Source organism: Ammospiza caudacuta, chromosome Z (genome assembly GCF_027887145.1).
Source record: "Ammospiza caudacuta isolate bAmmCau1 chromosome Z, bAmmCau1.pri, whole genome shotgun sequence".
Classification (NCBI taxonomy): Eukaryota; Metazoa; Chordata; class Aves; order Passeriformes; family Passerellidae; genus Ammospiza; species Ammospiza caudacuta.
This window is the reverse complement of record NC_080632.1, coordinates 16,834,488-16,847,630: the sequence shown is the minus strand read 5'-3', so window position 1 is coordinate 16,847,630 and position 13,143 is coordinate 16,834,488. Positions and strand designations below refer to the sequence as shown.

Here is a 13,143-nt window from a genome sequence, read left to right as displayed (position 1 = left end):
ACAGTTTACTTTGTAGAAACCTGTCTACAGCAAAAGAGCAAAAACAATGGTAGCAACTTCCATTTCCACACTTCCAGAAGGCTGCCTTCTTTGTTGACATCTTGATGCCTGGTTGTTAACATCTGACAGTGCAAAACAATGAGAAGACAATTTCCAGAACTAGAAGCAAAGAATGGCACAGCACAACCCCTCTCATGCAAAGATTCCAAGAACATTGAGACAGACAACAAACTCTGCTAAGCTCCTTTTAAATATTATACAGCATCATCCTCCTTCATTAGTGGATGAACTGAGGAAGAAAGCACATTGAATTGTCTGAAGCTGGGGAGAAATCTCCTTGCAGCAGAAACCAACTCTCTGCAAAATCAAATGTGTGAAGGTGCAAGAGCAACCTCAAGTGCTCTTACCACTCCCTCAGAAACACAGAATCCTAGATAATTACAGCCACTCATTCTCTCTCCTGCCACAGAGCGATTTTTGTATTTCCAGATATCTCCTGTATCATGAAAAGAAGCACTGTCAATTTTTGCAGAAGGTGCTGGTGAGGGCTGGGGCTGCTCCCTACCTGATGGGAATGCTGTTGCGTGTCCATGTAATCTCTGGTTCAGGATATGACTCCACTACACAGACAAACTTGGCAACATCTTCTACCAGGGCATCCACTGTTTCCAGAGGAGTGCTGATCAAAGGAGCTGTGTGAAGAAGAGAAAATGAGAACATCTTCTGGTGCCTACTGGAGAGTGTTACATAGCCTATCAAACACCTTTGGTGGAGGGAGCCATGTCCCTGCAGGGTCACTCAATGGCATTTTCCCTTGAGGTCTTTACATAAGATGCAAAACAGAGCAAACCAAGCACCAAGAAACTCAGTGTGTCCTGTGTTTCTGACTCATCTCTTCCTCAAGACTCACAGCAATAGGTGAGCATACTGCAAGGACACAGGTGAGGATGTCCCACTGCAATAAGGGTGGCATTGCATAGGCTAGAAGTGCAAGGGGCAGCACAAAAATTGAAGCCAAGCTCACCTGCCCTTGGAGTGGGAAGAGTGCCTCCTTATTAGTACAGGAGATGTAGGCTTTTTTGTCAATATTACAGGATTTATTCACTCAACTATTTATCTTTAAAGAAAAAACAACAGCAACAAAAAAAAAAAAAAAAAAGCAGCAAAAAAACCCCTGTTATATACAAACACCAAACCCATTATACAGCACTATATTTTTCTAAGCCAGGCTCACAAAGACCATTCAGGTCATTCAGATTTTTGTCATGTCTAGGACTCATTCTCATTTTCTCACATTTTCTAACCAAGAAGCATGAGAGTTAGAAGTTTAAAAGCTATGTCTAATGCTTATTATCATAAATCTGTAGTCATACATTAGTTGAATGTATCTTTAGAAACATTTGCCATCGCTCTGGTGAAAGACTTGCAGCACAGCTGGAAGGGATCAAAGCATAAGCCTAGCCACTCGCTTTCCCTGCTCATGTTATTCATTGCAGCCACTGCCTCCAAAAACACTTGAATGACTGGACCAATGGCTGCAAGAGACACACATCCATATTGGTTGGACTGGTTTTCACTGACAACTGTGCTGAGATAAACTAGTTTTTACTATATTCCTGAAACACTACCTTGAAAATACATCATGGATTCAGGAGTCTTCCTGTTCCTCACTGAGCACAGCAGCTTCTGGCCCATTATTTGTTCACAGAGAATCTCAACTGCTGTGTATCTACTGGCCCTCCATAGTACAAAGAGATTCAAATTCATGCAAAAAATAAACTATATCCATTTTACCCTTCCCTCCCTAAGGAATGGGCAAAATAGAAGACATTCAGATTAAGGAGACTGAGAATAATAGAAAGTCAATATCTTAATCCTTTTTCAATTTACATGGAAGTCAAAATTAGAATGTCTTTGGAGTTCTGCCGGAATGAAGCTAGAGGAAGAAAGGATCAGCTTCCACTATCAGGTTTATGTAAAACTCTAAACACTTTTGACACTTGATTAGAATGAATCTGCCTCAATAATATTTCTAGACTGTATGACTTTGGATAGTATCATTGATTAACAATAATGACTATACTTATGTAAATCTCTAAACAACATCTAAGATAGCTCTAAAGGTCATATGGATGAAACTTCAATTAGAACAAGTCTGTGACGAGTTCATTGTTTAAGATCACTGCTTCAAATTGTATCATGCATCACTTTATTAGATCATTTTGGGTCATATTAAACAGAGAGAATCATCTGTATTGTTTCCCAGATGAATCCCATACCAGTGAAACCAAATGGAAGACTTCTATAAAGTCTTCATTTTCCTACTACTGAAGGACGTCTCAGGAGAATAACTCCCACAAATGGTTATCCTCTCTGCTTTAAATGAAACATTGCTATTTTGTGGAAAAGTTTATTGGGGTTTAATAGCATTAACCCCAGAGTTTTGCAATCTGATTTTATATAGTACAGTTTTGTTGCTGTTGTCCACATTCCTCAATCTCTGGATGGATCCTTTTCTAACCCTGAGAAATGTAAATTTTTACAGTAATAATAATTCAAAGCAACCAGTTTTATAACTGTTGTAATGGTAAACAAAGCCACACCCACAAATAATAAAAGTACATTTGTGCCAAGAGCTGGAATGCATAATGACAGTATTTTGTTCTTTGGGAAACAAAGAACAGGTTTCTATATTAAATAAATAATTTCCTGTCAGGTTTCTATTTTAAATAAATTCTCTAGAAACAGTTACATACTTTCAAGTGTGTCTTTTATTCAATAGATGACAGAATATTGCATAGACATGGTCTGACTTGGTCCCTTTTGAAAGCCAGCATACAGATTTTTGCGCAGAATGAAGCCACGTGCTTCTAAGAAAATAGTATCCAAACTGACAGCACTACAGTAACAGAAAAAGAAATCATTTTAAAACTGCCTTCCAAATTCTGCATCCTCAGAGAGCAACCAGGAGAGCAACAGGGATGTATAACTTTCTTTTATGCTCTTTTCACCTTTGTGATATTTAACCCAAGCAAGGACAGTGAGCAGTGGGACTTGCCGTCATTTTGTGAGGCGGCCACAGAGTTCCAAAATGGCTGAGAAGGGACTTACATCTAAAAGCCATTCAAGCAGCTTGGATGCTGTTGTTAGTCCATGTTTTCTTCAGAAAGCACTCTTAACTCATGATGTGTGCATTACCATATTTTAACATAGGAAAATAAAATTTGAACAATGTACAGACATATCTACCATCATATAGAAAAGGAGCCAGGCCTTTCCATATGCATATACTAGGCATTTCTCATATTTTTAAGGTATCCTTGTGGCTTTAAATAAATTGAAAATAAATTAATCTATATATGTGTAAAGCCACACAGGTGCCATTTTTCTGGATGTCAGCTGTAGTTTCCCGAGATAGAAAAATGACCCAAGGCTGGTCACGGGACCATGAGAAAGCCAAATACCCTTCTGTCCCCAGCCCATCAGAAGCTTCCAAATGTGTTGGCTTTGGATTTGGATTCATACTTTTGAAACCAGAACCAGGCAAACAAAACAATACGGAAGAGAACCAGTCCCTCTCCAACACTGCAGACATCTGAAGAAACTGCAGTTCATATGGTAAAAAACAGCTCAGCTGTGATGTCCTAGAAAAGGCAATGTATCTCTTCGTTACACTGCGACACCAGAAAAAAAATCTATCCCTGTCCTCTTTGTTTTTCTTGTCTCTCCACTACTACTTATCTTACCACAATATTCACAAACATTAAGTTCACAAACTTACTTCAGTGCCTTACAAATATACCAATATTTTTGTTTCAAAACATTTTTGTAAAGAAGACAGGTTATTTCTCTTTATTTCATTTTGAGAATAACCTGACTAACAATTGTAAAAGCATAGGCCTGCAATAGCAGCAATGTTGGCCTAACATGTGAATACTGGCATTCCCTTTAAGATTTCATTTTGTTTTTCTGAAGCTGCAAAGTCTCTAGTAAGCGTTGAATTTCAAAAGTTTTGAATTGTAAATCTGAATCACCGTTCAGAAAAAATTTTTGCCCACAGCTTTACCAAACAGGACATCCAGAATGGTATCACAGTTGCGTTTTTACCTCAAAGACTTTTCTAAACAGATTTTTTTACCAATTCTTTTGTTAGTTAAAAGTATGTGAGCATATGCCCATATGCATGTGTGCGCACGAGATAGGAAGAAGGTATGATAACTTCTGTGTTATATGCTATAACAAACTGTGTATTTATACATATATATGGATTTTTTGTAAAGACATCACAGATATTTATTTACTTTGAAGCTTTATGTACTTAAAAACCTACACAGATGTGCTGAACACAACAGATCTCGTGCTCTGCAGCAACTGGTGCTACCAGCCATTAACACTTCTGAACTTCCTTTCACAGGAGAAATTTACATCCCACCCAAGCTGAACCCAAAGATCTCCCCTGCCTATTACAATGGACTATGTGCTCTTCACAGACAAAGAATTCAATTCCAAACACAAATATGAGAATATTTTCTCTGCTATCCAAGCGGAGCAGTGACCATTGAAAGCAGACCATTTTTGTCTTTTTTGGGAACGCTACAGCACCGCCCTCCCCACTGCTAGCAGAGACACCTTCCCCTTTGCAAAACCACCTTTAGCAAACGGCAGAAGAAGAGCAGGGAAAAAGCAAACCTTTCAGAAGTGTCTCAGCCAAGCTGAGGGCTGCCAGGGTGAGGACGTGCACCAGCAGCACCTTCAGCAGGTCATTCATGTTTGATCCAGAAGGCATCCAGCTCCTTCAGGCAAGGCGTGCAGACTTCCCAGCCGGCTGCATTTCGGAAGCAGCGTTCAAGCAGAGCTTCTCAGCAAGTGACAGAGTGGGGTCTGAGGGATCTAAGTATAATCAGGAATTCTCCCACCCAGTGGTGGTGACAGACGTGGCCAGCTGGTGTGTATCCACTTTGGTCAGTGTGAAAGCGTGGGGCTCATGAAACAAGAGAAAGCAAATCCCTTCTGAATTCCTTCTAAGCAAACAGAGAACAGTACAATGGGCAATGCATTTCCAGGGCAGTACCCTAGCCCAGTGTTGCAAAGTCATCAGATTTTTATTCCAGAACACTGTAAGTGCAATAGCAGGAAAAAATGCTTGCCAGTGTCTTTTCCTTCATCTTAGTCACCCTCTTTTCCAGTTTTTCTCCTCTTGCTCACACTCCCTCTTATTATAACCTTTCAAGATTGGCTGCAATATGCCACCTGTTGCCCTGCTGATAGTATTTCTTTTCTTAACAGATGCATTTGCTGGAGGAGAAGAGGTTGGCATTGGTGACTAAAAATGCTTTTCTGTAGGGAAATATGACAGTGGGGTTTAATCTCCAGAAATATCTTGTTAATCACCAGGTCCCTGCCTAAGATGAAAGACGGACAAACACTCATTTTCTAGGAAGACTTGAAGAAACATCAGAATCAAGATCTTCTGACTCATTTTTTCTTGCCCCATCCTACCACAAAGGCCTACACTATATTTTCCAAAAATGTCAAGTCATTTGTACTGCCTGTTTTTCCAACACAAATATTTATATAAAGAGCAAAGAGGCTTACCGCTGTGGAAAGGCTGATGCAGGGGCAGTATCTGCATGAGCAGGGAAAAAGATGAATAATTAGTCTGGGAAGAACCTAATTGATCATGATCCTCTTGGAACATGACTCTGCATACTTTTTGTCATTTTATCAGCCGAGTGGACAAGAACTTTGCACTAAACTACATTGTTTGAGGAAAGCAAATGTGCAGTCATAACACATCACAGTAAAAGGTACTTTGAGATCTCTGGAATTTCCTTTATTTACTGCAACTCTTGACTTAAACCACTTCTAAACAGTCATTTCTGCAATGTACGTACATGGCCCAGCAATGCTTCTTCTGAGGAGCAAATGGAGTAAAACTGACCAGTGCTGGGAATGTATGAATCCATGCCGTTTGCCATGGCTTTATAATAGCAATGTTACTTTGTGCACTTGCCATCATTGATTAAGAACAAGGATCTCTAGACAAGCATTCCTCTGAAGATGAATAAAGGCAGAAACACTCCCAGAGATGTTAAAGGTATTCCAAAAATTCTGGAGCTAGCAATGACAAAAAAGCAAAACAAGTAGACAGTGATGGAACAAGAATCCTACCAAGGAACAGAGAAATACTGATTCATGGCTGAAGTTACAGGTACTTCTTTAGTTTAAGTCCAGACATATCCAATTAAAATGCTCCATAGAAATGCAACTTGGATTTTTAGGGTAAAATTCTGCTCATGAAGGGACTTGGCAAAAGACCTTTGCATTGCTGGATTCCTGTTTGGTATGTGTAATAAGGGCTTTGAAACTGCACCATCCATATGAGTGCAGAAACTGTTATTTCCCTTTTATTTGCCAATTGCAGCATTTAGAAATGTCACTGCCAGCAATGGCTGTTAAATGCTAACAATGCCTTTGCATTTGGGGAATTACCAAAGTACTCTTAATCTCTCATTTCCTCTACTTCATGTATTTTTACTAAGGATCATAATGATCTCCACTACTCTAAACAGAAAGGATGTAAATTTACTTGTACATGAGAGTAGAGAGAATACATGGGCAAAGGTACACACAAGCTCCAGCTACACATGCTACACAACTAACATACAATGTATATGGGAGGCTCATGGTCATCTGTGCCTATCATGGAAAGATGTTTCTATGATTTCACACTGAAATCAGTGAAAATCAAATGTTGGTGACATCAAACCTTCTTTGATTCCAAGTATTTTCCAAGCTTACCTTATAAAAGTAAAATACGTCTTTAATTTTTACTTATGGGGTTATGATTTTGTTGCTTATTGGCTGTTGTGATTAGGGTTTTTCCTAACAAAGCTGACATGCATGCAGTTTACAGATAATTGTTTTTACATCTGTTGTTTCTTATAGTCATGCCCCAAGTCATGCTTCTGCTGAAATGAGGTCCCAGCAGCCTACTCAATAATGAGAAGAAGTCCAATCCCCAGCTTTCAGACATTGTGTCTGAAAAGCTTTGATCCCATAGATCTCTGCTTATCCTCTGCACTTCAAACACTCCAAAAACGTCAGTTCATGAAGTTCAATACACAAGACAAGGTGTGTTCATTCACCTAGCTACTATTTTTTCCCACTTTAAACTGTTTGTGAAGTGACAAATACTGTATTTTGAAATAAATGCATAAATACAAAGAAAGTAGTAACTTGTTAGAGTTGGTAGAAGAGGTAATTAATTTGCAGTCAATGAATTGCACCGCTATGATAAGTGGAAATTGTTTGCTGGAGAGAACCATGCTGGATCTTTTTTTTGTACGCCTCTGTACACTCCCCTCCTTCTCCCAAATATTCTGCTGGAGGGTGACAGTTTGCATGCTAATGTGACATAATTTGACCACTGAATTATTTGCAAACTGCCTTTTCTCCCACATCACTCTCTTGGATGTCTTCTCCCCAGGTAGTCCTAGACATTCATCCAAGTAGACAGGCTAGGACAGGTATTTCCAACAGAAACTGTCCAGACAAAGAACAAAATCATCCTACAGAGAGACTTAATGAAATTGCTTTGGCAGTGTTCCTAATCACCCAAGCATCTGGTGATTCACACTGAAATAGTGCAAGTCAGCCCTAAACCAGCCTGAGGAGTGATTGACTGGCCTGACCTCAGTTTGAGGTGAGGCTGACGGGCCTGTAGATCCCTGGATCCTCCTTCTTGCCCTTTAACTGGGTGATGTTTGCTTTCTTCCAGCTCTCGGGCACCTCTCCTGGCCACAACAACCTTTCAAACATTTGTGGTTGGTGTGAGGTGCAACACCACATCCTTTGTCATTGGCCTCTCCACCTCTTGTATGAGAAAGTGATCATCAATATTTTCAAAGAACATCCTGGATTGTTTGTGTATTGCTGAAGGTAAGCCAGAAAATGAGCATGCCCTAACCAGCCAAGATAGCAGGTATGTACAGACACAGAAGACTAGTGATTTTCAAAGACCAAGCTGCCAAGCCATGGCTCCAAGCCTCTTCCAGCCAGCAGAGATGAAAAGGATGTACTGTGTGGCCTTCCCTTCAGACAGATTGCATGCACATGTCCCTGCATGCACTAACTTGGTGCCTGATGCACACTTGTTGCTTCCTGCCTCAAAGCTGCTGGCCTCTTAGATAGTGGCATCCTCACAAAACATTTGGCAGTGAAACCCCTTTTGGGGATGCACATGTGCCTTTCTGTGCAGAAATGAATCATGGTCACATTGCCGCAGAGTTATGGTCACACCACTCCTCCCATTCCTCCCTGCTCACTTTGCCTGCAGTGCCTACAGGCAGAGCCTGGGTGTCTGACATGGAAGAAGCATCTTTGACAAGGCATGCCAGCATTAGGGCAGGAGATAAACATCATTTTTGTTCTCTTACTACACAGTGCAAGTTGCTTCTTTACAGTAATCCTGAGTTGAAGCAGCTCATGTAGCCACCAGCTCCAAGGGATTCAACCCAGCCTCCCACACACATGCAGCCAGTGAGGTACTGTTGCTTGTGTCAGAACAGCAAATACTGTACCCAGTGTGATATGTAAAGGAGTGAGCTGTACTGCTGCCGTTCTTTACCCTGCACTTGACACTTCCTTGTTTAGTGTTTTTATTTTTTAAATGTCAAGATGAAATAATGGCTTTTCTCTGAAGTCCTTTAAGAAACACAGACCCTTCCCAAAGCCCCACTTAGTGTTTAAATTTGAGGGTTTCAGACACACTTGGCTTGACCTCTACCATCAGCCATCTGGACCAATCTCTGGTCTCCTACTAATATTTCAACACTTATTAAGATCTGGTGTTTCAATCTGAAATAATACTCTTTTATTCTCTTGAGATTTTGTGGCAATGGGGAAAACTAAAATTTGCATTCATTTCTTGCTATTAACTTCTCTATAATTTTTCATCTCACAAGATCTGACAGTACTGACTAAGGACAATCTAAGATGCCATACTATGTTTTGTGGTGGGGCAAAATTATGCAGGGTTATGAGATGTAATTAGTGTGGTGGAATAATGTAAACAATGTAAAGAAAGAGAAATAACCCTTGCCATGCACCTAGCTAGCTGTGCATGCTGTATATAACACAGAGGATGAGCTGAATGCCTTTATTTTGTAAGATATAAAACTCATTCCTCTGCTGGGAGATCTGCCTCCTACTTCAGTTGCTATCAATGTTATCCAGCCCCACACCATAGCACAGGGAAAGACCCCACCCTCGATAACCCTCTCCTCTCAGAGGATAATGCTGTCATGGTGCTGAGCTGGAGTGGGACAGAGATGCCGTGTTTCCCAAAGAGAGTTGCCACAAAAAATGTATGACCCTTGCTCCTCAGCTTCTGGTTTCAGTCTGTCAACCTGTGCTTGCCATTGGAAGAGTACAATCTGGCAACCAGGATGGCTGTTGACACATAAAACCTGCTCTCCATCCCATGGTGTCACAGCCTAGCAAGTGGGAAACAAGACCTGCATTTAGATAATGTTATAGCAGAGCTCTTACTGGCCCCTGCTCAGGAAACTGGGAAAGGAGGGACCCAGTGTGGATCTCCAGGCCACAACAGCCATATGAAGGAGACCATCTACCTAAGTGATCCCTTTTTGCAGAAATAAGGATGTGTTTCACAACAGGAATACATTAGGGACTTAATATATCCCATTGATTTTGATCCCAGAATACTGCACCTTGTAGCATATCACTCTCACCAAGAAATAAATATAACCTTAGCTTGATCTGACAGTAATATTGGCAGTTACTGCAAAAATATAGTCACTACAAAATAAAATCTGTTTCATATCAGAACTCCTGTATTATTTTAATTATTGTTAACATTTCTTTAAAAGAATTAAAGTTAAAGCCAAAGAAAAGAACAATTAAATAAATGTATAAGATATCTTGTGTCAGATCAATAAATTTTCAATTTTCAGATTTTGTCTGTCATTATTTGCTGTTCTTGATTGCTGTTTTAGATTATAGAGGAGCAAAAGGCAAGCAGTTTATAGGCATGCCCAAAGCAAACAACCAGCTTGGTTTCAAGCATGCAGCCTCTAGCACAGCCAGCTTCAAGTGAAAGATTGTGGTCCTGTACACAGTGTGGAAATCAACTGTCCTGAGTGATCATAGAATCATAGGCCTGCAAACATCTTTTCCTTCCATCACCATGACACTTGTGAAACTCACAGCATCTCTCTGCAGCCAGCTGGGATCCAAGAGGTGTTACAACATAGGGGTGTGATTTGAGGAAACACTCAAGTTTCAGAAGTACCTGTACTCATGCAATAGCTTGTCTGCCAGTGGAACAGGACACTTGAAATGGAGCTGCTGCATCCTGCCAGCTGATGGCAGGTTGCCATGAGTGGCTACAGGAGGTGTGCAGCACACAGGTCCCAGGGGCATCCTATCCCCTTTCCTTTCACTGAATGTGGGCAGCGTGCAGCGACATGCGAAACAGCTCCACCCTCTTTTTCCAGACAAGATAGCTTTTTCCTGTTGCTCTGATAGCAAGAAGAACTTTACAGCATGAGTAGCTGAGGAGTTTTTAGACCCTGTGCTATATGCTGAAAGTAATTTCGGGGGGCTTTGGCTATACATATTAAAAATGAGAAATTAAATTCTGCTCTGAGCTCACCCCAGGCAACCCCATTGACGTCAATGGAGTGTAACTGAGAGCAGAAGGTTGCCTGTGATCTTTTTGACTTAGAGTTCACCTGCTGCTCATTTGAAGCCATAATCCTTGGTGACATCCCAGTCAGACAGAGGCTTGCACAGCAGAAATCAGGTCCCAGTGTGAACTTCACTCAATGAGGCATTCTTAGCTACAGCATTTTGGACCATCTCAATATCTACCTGCTACAGCAGTCACACTATTTAAACATTGCTGTGTATTATCTGGGAGCACAATAACTAGCGCAGCAGTATAAGTGAGTATATCTCCTCAATCAAATGGCAGATCATAGCCCAAGGACACACCCAACACATTCAGCGCATTTAAGAGCAAACACTACAAAAGTGATATCCAGATGATGTGAGGGAAGGAGAGGAATTATGTGAATGGGAGGAGAACCAAAGACAGAAGCCTCAAGGAAACATCCTCAGTAACAGACAGTTCCCCATGGACAATAGGCTCCCACAGCGGGACTGCAGCCAGAACACTGCTTTCTGAAAAAATCCACAATGGGGTTTTGTGCGCTTATGCAGATTTAATAACCAAGCAGAAAAAGGATTTGAAGCACATAGGGCAAGAGGAGGGTGCTCAGGAGCCCATAAGATGCTACAAAAGAGTGATAGGTATGGAAGCTTGCACATGCTCTATAAACCTAGGGAAGAAATCTCAACAGAGAGAAACAGTCACCAGGTTCTGCACAGAAGGTGGCATTTATGACAAGGAATGAGATGTTATGCCTTTCTGTCCCATATTTATTAGCACTGTCCAATAATCTTCCTTAGGTTTGTTTAATCTTGAGAAAGAAGTAGGAAACAGAAAACCTGATCCAAAATACCAGCATATCCACATTAGTCCTTTAACTTCATTGGACTTGACCTGAGGGTCCTGTCCCTGCATGTTGTCAATATAGCATCATTATCACTTGATATGTTTTAAGTGAGGGCACAGTTTGTGGGCCTAACCCTACAGCCCAGGTGTGCAGGATGTGCTTCTGCCATTGACTATATTGTGAGTAAATAATGAATTGTGCATCAGCTGCATAGCTGGTCAGGAGATAATACAGATGGGGTCAAGGGTTTGCACCTAAGCTGAAATTGTCTTGGGGCTAACTAAAGTAAAACACTCACTTGAAAATCACACAGGGTAGAAGCCATTTCAGGTAATTCTGCAAGAGGCTCAGACTCAAAGGTAGGCTTAGAGCCCTTGCCAAGGGCCCTAGCTACTGCTACCGAGTGGCTTCTCCTACACAAACCTGCCCTGACATTTTGTCTCCAGATGGCAGCTAGAGAGGGACGCTAGCCTGGGTGAGGACCTTTTCTCTCCTCCCTCCCTCCCTCCCTCCCTCTGCTCCATTCTGCTCCAGATGGAGAGGGGGGCTCTGGTCACTGCTTCAGCACATCTCTACCTTGGACTTCCTTCCCTCACTAGTGGCAGATTTGCTGTGGGCAGAGGGTCACTGGAGAAGAGGTCATGTTAGGGAAACCTGCATGAGATCCGGGATGTAGATGTTCCTCGGGAGCAGTAAGATACCTGAGCATCTTTGCAGGAGTGACCAAGGCTTCATCCTGTCTTAGAAATCATACTTGGCAAGCAGCACTGTGTTTCAGCCCCTAAAATAGTTTACAACCTAATCAGTCAATTCTTCCAGTCAGTGCTTCTGTGGAAAGCTTTTGTCTTCAAAAAAAATTTTCATAGCATCTGCCTTTTTTCTCTGAGTAGAAGTAGCAGCTCTGGAGCATCGGAATGAATAATAAATTCTCTGGGCCAAATTACTCTCTTCTGACCATTGCAACAGGCATGCAGCAAGGTTGGATTTCCCCCTGCCCAACACCAGGTTAATGCCCTGCAGCTGCTGAGCAGTGCCTGCTGGCATGCCTGGAGCAGGCGGGGTTTTCCCATGGTAAGATCCTTGTGTGGTTGCAGACTTGTCTTGTCAAACTGCAGAGTCATCCATTCTGCTCAGTCAGGCCACACAGCTCCACAGGATGCAATCATCTGTGTCCTGCAGCCCTTTCTGTCCTACATCAAGGCATTGCATCCCAACTTCATTACTCTTCCCCAGCCATCTAAAGACAGAGGGGATGTCCATGAGGTATGCACAGAGACCCACTCCTCTCTTAGCAGGAGAGGAAAATCCCACTTTCATTGGCAACAGAAGCCAAACTTCTAACAAGATAGTTGAAGGTGCAAGACAGAAAAACCAAGATGGACTTGAATTTTTCACCAAAATGTCTACAAATTTCCAAGTGGTGTAAATTGTTACCATTCCCTTGGCAATAGTGAAACTATGCCAGCTTGCCTTTCCTTGAGAACTTCATATTTGATTGGTATCACTGACAACTCAGCTCTTTGTCTTATCTGCATATCAGAGTTTCCCTGTGCAGCTGCTCTGCTCTGTGAACTACTCTCTCCCACACCCTACCTTCAGC

General features: G+C 41.6%; 1 protein-coding gene across 2 annotated transcripts in view; it reads right to left on the bottom strand.

Annotated features, from left to right (window-relative positions):
- MUSK (muscle associated receptor tyrosine kinase) overlaps positions 1-4,822 on the bottom strand; it is a 51,800-nt gene extending 46,978 nt beyond the window's left edge. For both annotated transcript variants that reach the window (XM_058824090.1, XM_058824091.1), the window contains exons 1-2: positions 4,690-4,822; positions 566-692 (exon numbers count right to left, since the gene is read on the bottom strand). In XM_058824090.1, coding sequence (XP_058680073.1) covers positions 566-692; positions 4,690-4,786 — 224 coding nt within the window. In that variant the 5' untranslated portion in view covers positions 4,787-4,822. The remainder of the gene's footprint in view (positions 1-565; positions 693-4,689) is intronic.
- Positions 4,823-13,143: the final 8,321 nt, after the last annotated feature.